This window comes from Lynx rufus, unplaced genomic scaffold (genome assembly GCF_022079265.1).
Source record: "Lynx rufus isolate CCGP_SWC_20201006 ecotype Redwood Valley unplaced genomic scaffold, mLynRuf1.p SCAF_16, whole genome shotgun sequence".
Classification (NCBI taxonomy): Eukaryota; Metazoa; Chordata; class Mammalia; order Carnivora; family Felidae; genus Lynx; species Lynx rufus.
Window position 1 is genome coordinate 45,135,466 of NW_025814830.1, and position 17,955 is coordinate 45,153,420.

The window sequence follows — 17,955 nt, forward strand, 5'->3', positions numbered from 1 at the left end:
AGATGCATTGTGGTGGCCATGTTGGAAAACATGACCTACCTCATTCACCAGGTGCTTCCATCACGCCGGGTGCCGTGTGTGCTAAGTGCCTCGTGGCACTGGCGCTGAGTCCACCGGATAACCCAACCTGAGGGAAGATGAGGAGGTGGCCAATTATTTATTGTTATGATCATCTTGGTTGCTATTACAGAACCACGAGGTCTGGGTCTCTCTGGGACTGAAGGATGTCTCGGGGCTCTGGTGAGCAGGCCATCAAGGCTTTCCTTCCAGAGCCGCAGGAGAAACTGCGGGCCACTTCTTGGGACAGTCCGGAAGCAGAGCAACGTGGAGAAACGGGTGGGGGCTTTGTGAGAGGGTGTGGGGACGTGGCTGCCGAACTGAGAAGCTGGAAGGAGGCAGCAGAGGGGCCCCTCTTGGGCCGGAGAGGCCCCCCCTTCTTCTGTTACATTAGCCCCTTTGGACAGGTAGGTGCCTGCTCTGGACCCTCTGGTGACCGCATCCAGCTTTCCTCTGGGAACCACCATGCTGTGACTCCAAGTCCCCAAAGACCCTCTGAAACTGCCCCCATGCCTCAGCTTCCAGAGGGCACAGGTGACCCAGGCCCAGCCAGCCCACTGATCACAGTGATGGGTTTGGGCAGGTGCATGGTCCAGGCTAGGTCGACCAACATCAGCCTCGGACCTCTGTTTCAAGTAACAGGAAGGAGACTCTTCCTTTTCCCCGAGGTGGCTACGCTGGCCAACCTGAGCCTTGGGCCCTGGGGGACATCTTTCCACCACGTGTGGAGAGCCTGCCCGCAAACCAAACGAAAAGATAGATGGCTGCAGAGCAGAGAGAAAGAAAGGGGTGTGCCTCTGACATCGCAGTTCAGGCCTGCGGACCCAGCCAGACCCGAGGCCGGGACCTCTCCGGGACTGGTTTCAGGGGCCAGTAAACCAAGTCCTCTGCTGAACTGCTTGCAAACCAAGTGGTCCTCTGTGCTTCGCCCCAGCACTCAGAGGCCCCACCCCCACCCCTCCAGGGGCTTTCCGAGAGACCCGGATATTGGGGTTGGCCCACAATTGCACCGCGCCTGTGTCTGTACCCCCCACCCCTCCGCACCTAGGGAGGAGGAGACGTCAGGCCCCTCGTTCTGGGGCCACAGGAAGGGCCCGGTTGGAGAAGCGCTGCACGCTCCGTCCAGCCTCGGGCTGATACGGAGAGAGATGGCGTCGCCACCAAAGCTCCCCAGTAGAGTCCCGGCGTCCTGGCGTGCCTGGGCCCTGTGTGTCTGGCTGCTGCGCTCTGTCTCAGGTGAGCTTCTCCCCTCTCTCTGTCCCAGATCCTAATTAGGCCTCTCGCTCCGTTTAAAATATTGTTTTAATGTTTATTTAGTTTTTGAGAGAGAGCGAGAGAGGGGCAGAGACAGGGAGCAGGTTCCAGGCTCTGAGCTGTCCCACCACCGTGAGATCATGATCTGAGCCGAAGTCAGCCGCTCAACGATTGAGCCACCCAGGCGCCCCTCTCGCGTTTAATGGGGATGGAGGTTTGTGACTGTGGACAGATTCTGGTTTAGGAGCGTAGCGGGGACTATTGGAAGCGGAAGGCGGGAGAGCGGCTGGTGCACAGCCGGGTGGACCCCTCACTCCCACCTCCCATGAGGAACCTAGGCCTGAGTGACTGCAGGGTGCCGAGAAGGGGGGCGGGGGAGGTGCAGGGGCTGGACCTGGACAGACAGAGGGGCTTGGGCGGGGCAGTTGAGGGCTGGGAGGGGCGGTCTCGGTACTTGGGGAAGGGGTCAGATCACCCGTGCCTTGCGTCCCGTGGAGCTGAACAGAAAGAGTAGAAACTGGTGACATTGATTAAGGAGGCACTGTATGCTAGACTTTATCTCATTGAATCCTTATGACAATTCTGTGAGGTAGATTCTACAACCCTCATTTTAGAGTGAGACTGAGGCTTAGATAAGGTGTCCACAGTCACACAGCTAGCTAGTAGATGGGGGTCTGGTGAAAGCGGTGGAGTTGGGGGGCAGGTGTGACATGGGCTGGGGCATGATATTGGGGCCAGCAGGAGCAGCGGGAGGCTGGGGGCCATCCGGGTGGCAGGAGGTGACCCAGGCTCAAGAGGCTTTGGTGGAGGGGAGGACAGCTGTGTGACAGGATCTGCAGGACCAGGAGACTGGGACTTGTCTGCAGGCTGGGGAAGCTGGAGGATGGGGAATGCAGGGCTGGGGGGTGGATCTTCCTCACTCTAATTTGGTGGAAATGAGGCCGGAGAGAAACTGAGGAACCCTCAGGGAAGAGCTACCCCAGTGCGCTTGTCCAGGAGCCAGGAGAGAGGGTGACGGAGAGATCCCAGGGACCGAGACTGAGGCACCAGAAGGGCTGATGGACGGGTGGGAGGGGAGCAGAGTGGGGTCAGCCCCTGGGGTTTGAAGGCAGACCCGGCTTTGAGCCGGGAGTGGTCAAGGTAAGTGCCACAGAAAGGTCAAGAGAGATGAGGGCGAGGAAATACCACTACGTCCTGGGTCTTGGTGTTCAAGCGTGATGGGAGAGACTTGTTCTTTTCAAAATGTGAAACTTTTCATTTCTGACGGTGATAGTAAAGCCTGCAAAGTAAAATTACACAGCAGTAGATTTATTAAAAGCCCTAAGACCTCCCATGGTCCCGAACCCACACGCTACTGCCGTTAACGGTTAAAAATTCCTTCAGGTTTTGGGATATTAGCAAAAACAAATACGTACGTGTGTAAGAGAATTCCCGTTCCTCCACATCTTTGCCGAGACTTGAGAATTACCTGTCTTTTTCATTTTAGCCATTGAGGTACGCGTGCGCCTGATGTCCTCCTAGACTTTTTTTTTTTTTTAATCTCCCCATAGTCTTAATTTCTGTTTCCCTGATGAATAATGGCATTGAGCGCGTTTTCATGTTTGTTGACCTTTACGATATCCTGTTCTGTGAAGGGCCCGTTCAAATCTTCTGTTCATGTTTCTATTGGTTCATTTGACTTTTTGTTTATGATTTATGGGAGATCTTTATATAATCTAAAAATCTAAATAGAACTCCTCTGTTGGTTATTTGTGTTGTATCTTCCAGTCCATGGATCTTTTCGCTGTTGTTAATGGTGTCTTCTGATAAACAGCCACTCCCAATTTTAATGTTGTTTACATAATAGCTTTTCCATTATAATGGACTTTTTTTGGTGTCGTATGTAAGAAATCTTTGCCTACTAAGATTTCTTTCCGAGGTTTATGCTGATAAAGATATTCTCGGGGTGCCTCGGTGGCTCAGTTCATTAAGCTTCTGACTTCGGCTCAGGTCACGTTCTCACAGTTTGTGAGTTCCAGTTCCGCATCAGGCTCTCTGCTGTTAGCACGGAGCCCACTTAAGATCCTTTGTCCCCCTCTCTCTCTGCCCTTCCTCTTCTCGTTCTTTCTCTCTCTCTCTCAACATAAATAAATAAATAAAGATATTATCCTATGTTTTCTTCCAAGCTTTCCTGTTTTACATTCCAGATTTAGATGTGTGATCCAGCTGAAATTTTTGGTTGTAATCCAGTAAGAGTTGGAGGTTAAAGTTCACTGCTTGTGCAAAACAAACAAACAAACAAACTCACTGCTTGTGCATATGTGCATATCCAGTTGACCCAGCACAAAAGGCTGTCCTTTCTCCGTAGCCTTATAGCATCGCTTTGTCATAAAACTGTAGACACGTTTTGGATTCTGGCTCATGTTCCACTGCTCCCTTGTGTATTCTTGCACCAATACCACACTGTTTTCATTACATCAGCCCCTTGAAAGTTTTGGTTCTTGGGAGTGTAACTCCTCCAGCTCTGCTGTTCTTCAAGATTGCCCTAGATATTCTAGGAACTTTACATTTGCATAAAAATTTTAGAATCAGCTTATCATTTTCCACAAAAAGACCTGCTGGGGTTTGATGGGAACTTTTAAATGTACTAAGACTTGTTTTATGGCTCAGAAGACGAGCTAAGTTTGACGCTGTGTATCACTTTAGGAAAAACTGACAACTCCATCACAGTGAATGTTCTAATGCATGCGCGTGGTATCTGTCTCCACTTACTTACATTGTAAACATTTCTTTCAATAATGTTGTGTAGATTTCACTGTAGAGGACTTGCATAGTTTTAGGAGATTTATTTCTAGGGAGGGCACCTGGGCGGCTCTGTCGGTTAAACGTCTGACTCTTGATTTCGGCTCAGGCCATCATCTCACAATTCTAGAGTTTCAGCGCCACATGGGGCTCCACGCTGACAGCACGGTGCCTGCTTGCCATGGTCTCTCTCTCCCTCTCTCTCTCCCTCCCCGTCTGCAGCTTGTGTGCGTGCTCTCTCTCTCCGAATGAACTTAAAAAAAAAAGATTCATTTTTAGGTATCTGTTGGTTTTGATGCTATCATAAGTAGTATTTTGTTAATTTTATTGTCTGTTTATAGTTAATATAGAACTATAATTTATTTTTCTATACTTACCTTATATCCAGTGACCTTGATAAACTCATTTATTAATTCTAACAGATTATACATTTAAAATTTTATTATGTTTACCACTAGGTTGTCTGCAAATGCGATTTTATTTCTTCTTTAACAGTCCTTAGGTGTTTTTAGAAACAACTTCTGTGAAGTATACGTGTCACGCAATCCACTCAATTTAGATGCACTGTACAATTTAGTTGTTTTCAACAAATGTACCAAGTTTATCGGTACATTTACCAATGTACCAATGCAACTATAACCAGCATTGAGTCTTAGAGCACTTTTATCATCTGGATAGATCCCCCGTGTCTGTTTCCAGTTATTGTATCAGCAGCACTCACACATTTTTTGACCCATCACCTTCTTATTTTCATTTACTTTTAAATACTGCTATACTTCCAGATTTACTCTTTGACCCATGGGTTATTTAGAACTAAGTTATTTTCCAAACATTTGGGAATTTTCCAAACATCTTTGTCATTGGTCTCTAACTGAATTCCACTGTGGTCAAAGAACAATGTGTGTGTGACTTGAATCCTTTTAAATATATGAAGACTTGTTTTATGTTCAGAATATGATCTAAGTTGATAAAGGTTCCGTGGGCATTTGAAAAATAAGTGTAATTGGGGGTTGTTGGGTGGAGGGCTCTATAAGTACTGTTTTGTAAATTGGTTGATGGTATTATTCAAGGTGTCTGTATCCTCAGCGATTTTCTACCTACTTGTTCTATCAAATATTAAAAGATGGGTGTTGAAATCTCTGGCCATTATTGTGGATTTGTCTGTCTTTCTGTGCAGTTCTATTACTTTTGCTTCTTTTATTTTGAAATTCCATTATGTGTGTAAGTGTTTAAGATTGTTATATTCTCTTAATGAATTGAACTCTTTAACATTATGAAATAAAACTTTTTACTGTTAGTATTCTTTGCCCTGAAATCAACTTTATCTGATTTTGATACTACCCTTTCTGTTAAAAAAAAAAATCATAGTAGCATAGTATGACATTTCCATCCTTTTTCTTTTTTTTATTTTTTTTTATTTAAAAAAAAAATTTTTTTTTTCAACGTTTATTTATTTTTGGGACAGAGAGAGACAGAGCATGAACGGGGGAGGGGCAGAGAGAGAGGGAGACACAGAATCGGAAACAGGCTCCAGGCTCTGAGCCATCAGCCCAGAGCCCGACACGGGGCTCGAACCCATGGACCGTGAGATCATGACCTGGCTGAAGTCGGACGCTTAACCGACTGCGCCACCCAGGCGCCCCTCCATCCTTTTTCTTTTAAATTATTTTTGTCCTTATGTGGGTTTGTTGTGGATGGAATATCCACAGGATTCCTGTCCAATCAGACTTTCAATTGAGGTGTTTAGACCACTTACATTTAATATGGTTATTGAAATGGCTGGGTTTATGTCTTTCTGTTGGAATGACCCTTTTACATCGTTAAGTGTACATCTTCATCTCTTCGTACTATTTTTTGCCTTGAAGCCTATTTGATCTGATGTTAGCATAGGTGTATCAGTGATAATAATACTTTTACTTTCAGTGTTTTCAAGTCCTAATATTTAGGGTGTGATCTTTGTTAGCAGGTTATAGTTGTTAGATTTTGATCCATTCTGTCTATCCTAGTCTTTCAATTGTAGAATTTAGTCCCCTTATATTTAGTGTATTTACTAATATATTTGGGTTTATACCTACTATAGTCCTTGTTTCTCGTTCCCTTTTCTCTTATTTGTTGTCTTCTTTTGCATTCTTTTTTTTTTTTTCAATTTATTTTTGGGAGAGAGAGGGAGACAGAGTATCCCAAGTAGGCTCCACACTGTGAGTGCAGAGTCTGACGCAGGGCTCAGACTCACTAACTGTGAGATCATGACCTGAGATGAAATCAAGAGTCAGATGTTCAACTAATTGAGCCACCCAGGTGCTCCTGGATTCTTTTAAAAAATATTCCCTCCTCTAAAAACTTGTTAAGTATACATTCTTTTATTATTCTTTTAGTGGCTACTCCTACGGATTAAAATATGCATTTCTGACTTCATGGTCTAATATAATACTACTTTGACCACTTCTCTAATGAGGATATAATGTTAGAGTATTTTAACTTCACTTGCCTCCTCCCAACTTCTGTGTTGTTCTTATAAGACATTTCAAGTCGACATTTCTATTGCTTTGTACAGACAATATTTATTTATATTTAACTACATATTTACCCTTTCTATTACTCTTCATTCCTTCATGCATTTCCCTGTTTCCATCTAGAGTCGTTTTTCTTTTGCCTGGAGATTTCCCTTTAGGATTCCTGTAGGTGACATATTATCTCAGCTTTTATCTGGGAACATCTTTATTTTCAAGACGGTTTCATTAGGTAAGAACAAATTCTATGTTGACAGGTTTGTTTGTTTGTTTGTTTTCACGCAAGAACTTTAAATGTCTTTTCACTGTCTTCTGGCTTCCATCATCTCTGGTGAGAAGTCATCCATCAGTCTTCGTGTTACACAGTACAACGATCAAAATGAAGAAGCCAAAATTACTATGATTCAATCTACAAATCTTACTCAAAATTCACCAGTTTTCTCTCCAATATTCTTTAGAGTAAAATAAATATATATAGATGGTCTATATATATATATATGGACCATATATATATATATGGTCCAAGATCCGATCCATGATCACACACTGCATTTAGTTATCATGTCTCTTTATTCTCCTTTAATCTGGAACAGTTCCTTAGTTTTCACCTTTCATGATGGAGTACAGACCAGTTATTCTGTAGAATATACGTCAACTTGGGTTTGATGCTTCAAACCTGATGTTTCCTCATGATTAGATTCAGGCATGCATTTATGACAGGAATACCACTGAAAGATTGTGTTCTCAGTGCCCTGTATCAGGAGGCACATGATGTCTATTTGCCCCGTTCCTGTTGATATTAATTTTGCTCATGTGGTTGGGTGCCTGGATGGCTCATTCAGTTCCGCGTCCAGCTCTTGATTTGGGCTCAGGTTATGATCTCACTGTTCATGGGATCGAGCCCCGCGTCACACTCTGCCCTGATGGTGTGGAGCCTGCTTGGGATTCTCTTTCTCCCTAGCTCTGCCCCTCCCCCACTCGTGCTTTTTCTCTCTCAAAAAAAAAAAATAATAAATAAATAAATAAATAAATAAACTTACCCAAACCCAAAATGTTTTACCATCTATTGATGCTTCTTGTCTGAGTGATGATTCCTATGGTGGTTGTCAAATGGTGGCTTCCTAATTCCAGAATTCCTTCTACAATTAGAAGTGTATGGAATGCAGTTTTAATAGAGTTCCATCTACTACTCATTTGCCTTGTTCCTAGGGCTGACCCATTTGGGACATTGAACTGAAATCCTGGTGTATACAGCAGAGTGTTTCCTTCTGAGATGTCAAACTCTGATCATTTATCTTCTCAGCACTGTGACTCTGCAAAATTCCGCTCTGCTTCACAGAGGTTGGGCTTAGCTTTTAAGGTTCCCATCTTATAAAATTTCAGACTTCAGGTAATGGTGATAACTGAACATATATTTGAGGTTCCTCAGGCTTCCGGTTTTGTCACTGCAGCCTGTGAGATTATAAACGGCCCTGCTAATTTCTCTTGTCTCACCTGCAGCCTTCCCCCTGGGGAAAACCTGGATCCTTAGCCTCTTGCCAGAATTGGCAATTCCAGATGGCTGAAAGTTGTCACTTTGCACCTCCGTGGCTCTTCCCTCTGCACATCCTTAACCCTGCTGGCCACTGTTGCTTCTGTACCTCTCTTAAACCTGAAATATCGTCTGTTCCTCTGGCTTTTCTAGTTGTTTTCAGTGGGAACATTATTTGGCTGCCAACAACTCCATCCTACCCAGAAGTGAGAGTTCTACATTTTCCTTTTATGGGGCCTGCATAGTACTGCATAGACCGGGTGTCTCATTTAAAACTTTATCCTCTCCTCTAAGTACATGTATTTTCTCATTATTATAACAGTCCTGTTTGTAGGTCTACCAATATACCTGAGTCCAGTTATTTTCCTAAGGTAAATTTATGGAAATAAAATTGCCAGATCACAGAGTGTGATGACGTACAGTTTTGACAGGTATTGTCAAATGGCCTTCTGGTGAGACCGGACGCTTCGGCTGAGCTGACGGTGTCTAATAAAGGACTACTGAGTTGTTCTGAGTGGGTCACTATCCTCTCTGCCTCTTCAGGTGCCCCAGAAGTCCTCCAGCCCTCTCTGTCCCAGCCTCGGTCTTCTGTGGTGAGTGGACGAGGCAATCCACAGATCTGGTGTGTGGTGCAGGGAAGCCCTGCCAGGGCTCATGTCTTATCTTGGTACCAGCAGTTGAAGGGGAGTGGCCCCACCTTCCTGCTGAGTCAGCGAGAAGGGGCTCCCCCCACCTATGGTTTTGGTGTGAACCCTCGCTTTCTGGCAGAGATGGACCCAGCCCAGAATGCTGCGCTCCTGACCGTGGGCAATGCCAGCCCTGCTGATGAGGGCACCTACTACTGTGCCATATGGTTTTCAGGCCAGTATGTCTTTGGAGAAGGTACCCGACTGCTCTATCAGGGTGAGTCTAAGAGCGTGGGGATCTGGTGCCCCTAGTGCATACGATTGCAATGGAGCTGGTGGCGGTGGGCAGGAAGGTGTAGATGGTGGAGCCCCCTTGGAGGAAGCTGTTGTCGGCAGGATGAGGGAAAGAGAAGGAGGGCCAGGAGAGCAGACTGCCAGCAGGGAAAATGCTCAAGCTTCTGGATGGTGGAATTGGCTGGAAGCATTTGAGGATGGACAGAAACACCTTAGACCGGATTTGTAGGCCTGGGAGGGGAAGCCTCATCAAGAACATTAAATCCCTTCCCTTCCCTTGCTCTGTAGGAAGGATACTGGAGGCCCGGAGGACAGAAGGTACATGTGGCAGAGATAAGCTCAGCTCATATTCTGCTCAACAGGCCAGAAGGCCAGTTGTGGGGCAAAGTAGATTCTGACAAAGGCGAGGGAAGGCCATAGAGGAAGGGTAGAAGAGTCTCCAGAGGCCCCAGAAGGAGGGGGATCAATAGGACTGAGTTTGGGAGAGGCTGGTGGTATTGGGTAACATCCTTCTTCCTCTCATTCCCCACAGCTAAGAGGCAACCCCTGGCTCTGCAGCCACCTGAGCTGAGCCTGTTCATCCCAGGCTACGGCCCTCCCTTCCGTGTACTTTGCGTGGCCCTAGGACATAACCCTGACCCTCTGAGGGTGTCCTGGGTCCTGGAAGGCCAATACCAGGAGGAAGAGGACTCCACTGGGGGAGCTGGGGATCCCATGGTCAGCTGGCTGCAGCTGCCTCAGGAGGTGGCAGGAATGTCTGTGACTTGCCGAGGCTTGCACCAGAGTGGAGTCTCAGAAGTCGTGCTGCCCCCGCCCTGGGGCCGAGGTGAGTAGAGAGGACCCAGGGGTTGTGCTCCAGTCTTCCTGATGCAACCACCTGGAACCCAGACATCAATTACTCCCCGGCAAACCAGAAAGTCAAGATAAGCACTGCTGTGTGTGGCAAAGAACCCTTGGCTCTGCCCTAGCTTCTGGTGAAGCCTGGACGTGGCTTTGGAGCCCGTGCAATGTTGTGGGACCAGCTACCCCCAAAGTCCTAATACCTACTCTGTCACTCCTGGCTTCTGTGTTCCCTAGTGGTGAATGCCTGCTTATTTCCTTTGGGGGACAGGGCAGAGGGAAGCTATACGAAGGGCATCTGCTCTGTTCCAGGGCACAGGAGAACGCTGGAAGTGGAGAATGCGAACAAGAGTGGACACATTCTTCTAGGTACGGACCCCCCGACACTGACGTGGGACCCCCTGGGTGGTGAAGCCTTGACTTTTCACGGTCATCGACTCATTCAGCAATCATTTTATGGAGTACTAAGTATTTGCCAGGGCAGAGAGGTGACTGGAACACAGTCTGAATATTAGTGAGTCTAGAGGGGTAGGTCAGACACTGAACCAAGGTTTAAAATGCAAGGAACACTGCACTAAAGGTCCTAGGACAGGAACACAGGAAATATTCAGGAGCTCAGCCAGGAGAGGGGCCCTCCCGCAGGGGGGTCTGGGAAGCTCCTGTGTTGATGCAGTCAGAGCTGAGCCCTGAGATTCTGGCTGGAAAAGGTGTAGACCCAGTCCAAAGCACCTGGGTCTAGTCCTGGTTCAGCCCTCAACATTCTGTGGCCCCTAGGGTGGGGGGAGTGGGGGGGGGGAGGTGGAGGAGGAGTCTTTTACCCTCTCTTGGCCTCAGATCCACCTACCTACTTACCCCATCCAGCCCAGACCATCTCTGCACTTACAGATCTTAAGTCTAACTTTTTATCCTATAAATGCGGAGTAACACAACTTCACAGAGGATAAAGTGAGCCAGAGAGGCCTCCTTAGGAGGAGGCAGGGGCAGGGAGAAGCCCATGAAGATGCATTGTTCACTGTGGGCCCACTTTCACCCTGTGCCTGTCTCTCTCACAGCGGAGCTGGAGCAGATCCTCATCGCCACCACCTACTGCTACCTGGGACTGCTGGGCGCATCTCTCATCTACGGCCTCATCCTGGCTGCTCTCTGGAGGAATCGCTGTTGTTGGGCCCGCCCTACGGAGCCACTCCCCAGAGGGGGTCAAGGAGCGGCCCCCGGTTCCAGGGCGCAGGTGGGCAGGAGGTGCACTCCTGCCGCGGCCCCGGAGCACAAGTGGCCGAGCCCCAGGGGCTTCCACGTCCTCCGAGGGGCTGCCCATGCCCCGGACCCTCCCTCCTTGCTCCGGCCGGCTTCCTCCTAGTCTGCTGCCTTTCGTTACCCATCGGGTCCCCCTTTCTCTCTCAGGCTGTCCAAATTTCTCCATAAATACAGGGAATTTGAGAAGTTACTGCTGTGCTGTGGGTTGTTCTGGGCAAGGGAGGTGGGATCCTGGGACCAAGGCCAATAGCTTCCAGGGGAGGGACGTCCAGGGTATGGTCTGGCTCTGAGGACAGGTCAGCCACTGCAGGCTGGAGCCTGAAAGTCATACAGGTCCCAAGGCCACTCTGGCCGGTCAGAGGGAAACGCATGTGGCAGGGGCAGACCGTCATGTTTTGCTGCTCACTAGCTGAGAAAGCCGGGTCACACCCACCCTCTCTCACTTCTTCATCTAGCAGAGGGTTGGGTATCTAAAGTTCTCCCCCTTTTTGGCTAAAATCCTTTCATTCCTCAGCCCCTTTTGAGAACAAATGCCAAATGCCTCTGAGGATTTAAGTTGGCCAAGGGTTTTTAATCAGAAAGATCACACAGAATTTGAGGGTAGGGTGATTCCTTCGGAGACTGCTAAGGCAGCACGGTCCCCACTACTGCTGTGGCATCCCGTCAAGGGGCCCATGCTGCGAGCTAGGGAACCCACTTCTCCCTTGTGGGAATACCAGTGACTTCATTTCCCACACTTGCACCACAGCAGGCAGCCTCTCTAAGACTCTCAGGAGCATCTGGCCCGACTCCTCCCATCCAGGGCGATGGCTGCCCAGAGTTCCCTACGGAGTGTTTCCAGTTGTTCTCTCTTCCTCTTTTGTTCTTCTACGCTTCGCCTTCTCCTGGCCTCCACGCTACACGCAGGCCCACCATCTCCCGTGTGACAGCTGCAAAAAGTGGATCTGAGTTCTGAGAAGAAACCCTGGGCCCAGGATCCTCTGGTCCTTTCTCACCGGGCATCCTAGCACTCAGATGCTGGTACAGATGTTTCTACTTCGAGAAATCCTTGTGTCCATGCAAACTCCTTAAGTGAGGATTTTGTAACACCCACATGCAAATTCACTTTGCCATAGCGAAGGAGACAGAAGCCTCAGGAAGGGTGTCACAGGGGTCACTGGCCCTGGGACTGGGCTGTTGGAACGGGGAGGTGAGGGCTGATGAACAGGAACCTGACAGGGCATGGACAAGAAATGTGGCCTAGTTCTGGGCCCAGAGGGAAGGTGACCACTAGAGACCAGTGCATCCACGTGCCTTATGTGCAACGATGGGTCCCAGCTACGCTCTCCCCAGGAAGGAGCCTTATGATGTGGTTTAAAGTGAGTAATTCCCAACACATCAACCTGACGATCAGAAAACCTTGGATCCGGCCTCTAAAGTTCCTGTGGTCCTACCCTGCTTGACCTATTTAGCGGAGGAGACAGAAACGACACCACCAAGCGCAGCGAGTAGGGTCAGGGTGCACAGCTCGGGAGATGCTCCTCACAGAGCAGTTGGTTGGGGGCGTCCTCCCAGTCACCAGAGAAGGTTTAACAAGTAAAAACCTGCAAACTCTTTATTAAATTCTCCCATTTCATCTGTACAGAAAAAAATGCACATTATGTTCAGGATCTCAGTAACATCTCAAAATTACACAGCATGAACATGTAAAAACAAGGAACTGCTGGGATTTTATACATAGAAAGAAAAATCATTTACAAAAGAGGCTTGTTAATTTTACTTTTCTGTATTTTCTCTTTCTTAAAAAAAAAAAAAGTTCAAGGCCTAAGATGTCACACAGCATCTGCTGTTCAGTCTGTTTTCCTGCTTGGACTGACATGGGAACACTGTGCCGGGAGAAGCTGCTAGGAAGGCTCCTGCTGCCGGCTGTCCTGCTGGCCACCCGACCCCGTGCACTGACTGCAGTCTGCCCGGGGCCTCTCCAACCTCCCTAGCTCCTGGCATAGGCCTGCTGGGCTCTGGGGTCCAGGTTCCATGGGTTCCATGGGCTCCATGGGTTCCATGCTGGGGGAAGGCAAAAACAGAATATAGAGGCACTATCTGAATTTTCTCGTTGCCCAGGAAGGTTTCTCTACTCCATGTATCCCAACAACATCCCTACCGGTGTGTTGTGACAGATCTTGGGGAGGAGGAAGGAGAGGAAACCACCATCAGGATCCTGCTACCACAGACTAAACAGATAGTTCCACCTTGTGCTCCAGATAACAAGCAGTCCTGGGGTCTCCATAGTGATCTCACTAGACGGCTGGGAGAAGCTTGTCACTCAGAAGAGTCAGTCTGGGTTTGCTATGACATATCTGTTGTCTGAGGTCAGGGCAAGAAGGGGGATTCGGCTTCAGACTCGAATGCCCTAACATGTGACCCTGGTCCTAATGGAGAGGAGGACCAAGAGGAGTGTATTAGAGAGATGGCCAACCAAAGACAAGAGAGAGAGAGAGAGAGAGAGAGAGAGAGAGAGAGAGAGAGAGAGAGAGAGAGGAAGGGAGGAGGGGCAGGCCAGAACAGGAGCTGTGGCCCCACGGCCCTTGGGAATCAGGGAGCAGTGGAGAAGAGGTGAAGGAGAGAAGTGTCCCTGAAGGCCGAGGAGAAATTCAGGGTACCAGAATGCTGCATTCGATAAAGCTACGTAGGTGCTGTCCAAAGCGGGGGAGAAAAAAAGGATCTTTCAGGTTTCCCAAATCCGTAAGAACCTGAAATACAAATATATATACCAAAATGCACACAATTCAAAAAGCCCTATGCTTGTGGTTCTGTGGCCAAAATTTAGGTTGAATGGGCCAGGCTGGATTGGCTGGCTGCCACGGGTCCCTTCCAGCTTCCTTCTCTGTATCTGCTTGCTTAAAAGAAGCTGGATGTGGAGAACATGCAGTTTTTGGTGGGGGAGGGGAAGAAACGGGATATGAAAGCTTTTTCTCAGAAGAACTTGAGACCAGCTAAGTAAGAAAGGAGGCCCATGAAGCCATCTCTCTCTCCCTGGATGACTCCCTAGAGTGGGGATCTGTGGGACAGAAGCTGTACCGCAAGCCTGGGGGTGGGGAGGATGGGAGACATTTCCAGAAGTCCTACTCACACAAGAGAGTGACTCTTTTCTTGGGAAGACAGGGAAGTCGGCACAGAAGTCCCGTTCCATTTTGTCTGATGAGTAAATGGATACTATAGACCTCTTTACCACTGGATTCTTTTATGACACAACTTCAGGAAATAGGAAGAAGTGAACTCTGACAATTCTGTCACCTCTTCTAGGAAAGCAGAATCTCCCTCCCTCTCTCGCCCAGGCAGAGCTGCTGTTCCCCAGAAAAGGAAGCACAGGATATCAGACAGCCGGAGGCCTGCAGTGAATTCGAGCCAATGCCTGCTGAGTACCAGTACTCAGGATGCACTGGTTTGGAGTGCGTTGACTGGACCCACAGAACTGGCAGTGGCAGCCAGAGGGCCTCCAGGGAACGTAGAGGAGGAAGACTTTCCTGCTGGAGTGAACCCAAGCCTCGGCTATGCTCCTACCTCAGCACATCTTGCTAGCACAGGTCTCCTGGGAGAGCAGCAATAGCAGAGGATGGTCAGGGCCGCACCAGGGTAAGGGTCTCACTTCCAGGGCTACCCTTCTGGGAGAGAAACTCAGTTAGAGGGAAGAGTCTTGTTCTTGACAGTTGCCCTGCATTTCCGATCTCCTATACCGGAGGGCCTCCAGGCCAGGAGAGTAACCTCTCGGGGCCTCTGGAGTGTTCTGGAGCACACTTCATATGACTTCCCCACACCCTGGAGAGAGCTAATAAGGCCAGATGAGTTACCTGGATTTTCGGCAAACGCCTGAGGCCTTGACTGTGGAACACCCCCCACCAGCTGCTTGTTATTGTCCACAGGCTAGACATCAGAAGAGATAAAGGCCAAGGTCCATCATCAGCTTCTCCACTAGGGCGATTTCTTCTTGAGTCGACTAGGTGATTTACTCATGATTGACCTCTGAGGCCAGTGACCAGAGGTGCCCCAGAACCTGTGTTATTATACCAAAGGGGGGCAGAATGGATACAGTTGAGCTGCAGGTTCAGAAGGTGCTGGGCCCCCTGCAGGTAGAAAACTGCTCAGGACACTACCTGGGACTCTCAAGAACCAGTCATATGAAACTATTCCAAGCAGGATGGTGAAATGCTTTCTAGCAAAAGCAACAAAAATACTGGCAGAATTATCCCTTTTATTTATTGTATCATTTCTAAAGATGATAAATGTTTCAAGAATCAAAATCCTTTTCAAGCTTCCAGATATGCTTCAGACAAAGCCAAAATGTCCAGATACCTTAAACTATTGGTTTGTTTTACAAACACTAGGAGGGAGAACGCAGAGATGGAGAATGGTACCCGCACACTCACCAAACGGTGAATGTTTTACTCTATCCTGTGAACCGTGCCAGACAGGTCAGTGGGGGCCTGCGCTGAGAGGACATCCCCGGTTCTCAATCCCAAGCCCCCAGGCCCAGGTGGGAACTCCTGGAGGTGGACTATCCAGACGAGCTCAATTCAGTCCAACAATGGTGGTGGCAGGGGTATGCTGCTCGGACTCCAAGAGTTTCAAGTTTTGGAAGAACCCCAGGACAGGTGTTGAGAATCAGGAAGACCCTAAGAGCAAGACTGAAGGGACCAAGCGGCTGAGCAGTTCCCCTTGGTAACTCGCAGTACCCTAGGCAGTGGGATAGAGCTGGCTTCTGGATCGCACCGCCTCCCGGAAGGGGAGCAACGAGCAAAGAAAACCACAGTATTCAAATATACATCATTCAGATGAGACAAGGAGTAATCTGCATCAACCGATCCACAAACCGACCCACTTTGTATCGAACACATTTCAGGGGAGACAAATGTTGCATACGTCCCGCAGCACATGTGGACAGTGGCAAAGGGGGGGCAGGGCAAGGAGGGGCGCCATGGTCTATGTGGACAGTTTTAGGCACGTGATTTATAATACTCTGTGGACGTCTAACAGGTTAATAAAATATATATTATATAAATATATCTCCTACTGTACATGCCGCCCTCTTGTGCACCCACTGTAACTCCATGCCCCAAACTCAAACCAAGGTGTGCCAAGTTGCACTGTGATGCCTGCACTCCTCCCCTTTTACACTCCAAACCTGCCATCCCACACTGGAGGGACGAAGGAGGACGGCCAGGAAGATTGCTTGCATAAAGCTAGATTCTGGAAGTACAACATCTGATGATTCATCAAAGCACAACACTCAGCCAATGCCTACTACAGTGGGTGTACGCAGCAAATGGACAGAAAGAAAAAAACAGATAAAAGGCTCCATCTTTTAACGTAATAACTTTCCAAGTCCTCTCTACAAAGAGGCATAAGGGAGCTTGTCTGGGAAGGTGGCCTTGAGCCTGCACAAGGGTCAGGTTGGACTGCCAGTCACATCTTGAGACCACACTAAATCTTTATAAGCCATTGTCTTTGACTTGCACTGTTGCCTAAAAACTGAGCAAAGTGAACCAATCCCTGCTCCTCCTTCCTGCCCCGAGCTCCCTCTCTGCTGCAGTCCCTGCCTCCCCGCAGGCCTTCCAGACTAACCACCATCCCCAGCAGGGTCAATCCGAATGTAACTGAGTCCTGTGCTAGCCTGGAGGAGGAAGATTCCTGGGATCCTGCTCCTTGGGACTCAGGGTCCAGCCTCTGACCAGCTTCCCACTTTTGATCTCCTCCCCAACCCATCTGCCTCTGGCTTAGGGAAGCTCATGCTTGCTTTACCTCACTGAAGTGAGGGGGTCATAGAAATACTCATGGCCTGGGGTCCTGACCAGCAGTGGCTCTATTAAGGTGAGATCTGGAAGGCATCACTGTTTTAGCAGAAGAAAACAAGACCCAAAGCAGACTGGTCACTGATTTCCCACTCGTCGGTGAAGTCCGTGGCCCCCACATGGTCCAAAGGTGCTTTTGAGAAATGAGCAAGACATCCCAGTTATATAGCATATTGGGTGCTGTGTTTTCCCCGTAAGTCCTGCTTCATTTTACAGTCACAGAGAAGAAATAACCCCATTGCCCAAGTCAAGCCTGGAGGAGATGTGTTATTATATACATTTTTTTCTTTCTTTAAAAATTTTTTTTCTTTTGTTTCTTTCTTTTTTCTTTTTTTTTTTTTGGTGGTTTTTGTTTTGTTTTGTTTTTTTTTTTAAAAATCATTTGAGTTGCAGGTCAGGTAAGTTGGTTCTGGAAGTACTGGTAGTTCCATTGGTACGAGAGAGACTTGTCTACGGGCAGGTAAACCCAAATTTGCCAACAAAGGCAATAACCAAAGCGGCCAGCTGCTGCTGTTGCACAAATGGTCGAGGAGGAGGAGGACACCATGGACACGGGCGAAGTCTGAGATGGGACAACGCAGAGGACACCTGCTGCTGCTCTAACATGGGTGTTGATGCCACCTCCTAGAAGAACGAGGTGAGTGGGTACACTATACAGGAGGGCTGTACAAACTGGGCACTGGACAGGTAGTTCCTTTGGTGGTCACGGTGGCTCTACCTGTCCTTGAGCTCTCGTGTTACTCGCTTGGTGATACGTCCACACATCAGGCCAATCAGGAACAATATACAGATGCTCCCGCTGATCACAGACAGAATGTAGTTCTTTGATGGAGATGTCATCACTTGCATGGCGAGGTCAGAGAAGCCATCAGCCGGGGCCACCTGGAAGGACACACAGCAGCACAGGCCTTGGACACAGAACTGGGTTAGAGGCAGGGCTAGCTCTAACTTGCCCCTCTCAATTCCTAGTTTAATTTATGTCA

At 48.4% G+C, this 17,955-nt stretch overlaps 2 protein-coding genes across 5 annotated transcripts in view; one reads left to right on the plus strand and one right to left on the minus strand.

Annotated features, from left to right (window-relative positions):
• Positions 1–1,125: 1,125 nt before the first annotated feature.
• On the plus strand, positions 1,126–11,337 carry LOC124511488 (immunoglobulin alpha-2 heavy chain-like). 2 transcript variants are annotated; one of them, XM_047078763.1, is made up of 5 exons: positions 1,126–1,293; positions 8,677–9,036; positions 9,586–9,879; positions 10,206–10,262; positions 10,946–11,337. In XM_047078763.1, exons 1-5 carry the CDS (start codon positions 1,206–1,208, stop codon positions 11,248–11,250), a joined length of 1,104 nt encoding a protein of 367 aa, XP_046934719.1. In that variant the 5' UTR covers positions 1,126–1,205; the 3' UTR covers positions 11,251–11,337. The 2 variants fall into 2 exon arrangements, with proteins under 2 accessions (XP_046934719.1, XP_046934720.1); XM_047078764.1 differs by having other exon boundaries at positions 1,136–1,293; positions 8,902–9,036.
• A 1,377-nt stretch (positions 11,338–12,714) lies between these two features.
• The window catches only part of GLG1 (golgi glycoprotein 1), a 149,968-nt gene continuing 144,727 nt past the window's right edge, over positions 12,715–17,955 (minus strand). Inside the window, exons 26-27 of one of the 3 annotated variants that reach the window (XR_006961908.1) lie at positions 14,975–17,854; positions 12,715–14,788 (exon numbers count right to left, since the gene is read on the minus strand). Coding sequence is in view for 2 of the 3 variants with exons in the window: in XM_047078762.1 (XP_046934718.1) it covers positions 16,570–16,645; positions 17,691–17,854 (240 nt within the window). In the remaining variant the exon portion in view is untranslated. Of the gene's footprint in view, positions 17,855–17,955 lie in introns of all 3 variants that reach the window. The other 2 variants (XM_047078762.1, XM_047078761.1) reach the window with 2 other exon arrangements.

Excerpts from the sequence above, each read along its gene's own strand:
- LOC124511488 (XM_047078763.1), top strand. The coding sequence starts at position 1,206 with ATGGCGTCGCCACCAAAGCTCCCCAGTAGAGTCCCGGCGTCCTGGCGT. Across the intron at positions 9,880-10,205 it reads GCCCCCGCCCTGGGGCCGAG|GGCACAGGAGAACGCTGGAA; the intron begins GTGAGTAGAGAG and ends GCTCTGTTCCAG. Across the intron at positions 10,263-10,945 it reads GAGTGGACACATTCTTCTAG|CGGAGCTGGAGCAGATCCTC; the intron begins GTACGGACCCCC and ends TCTCTCTCACAG.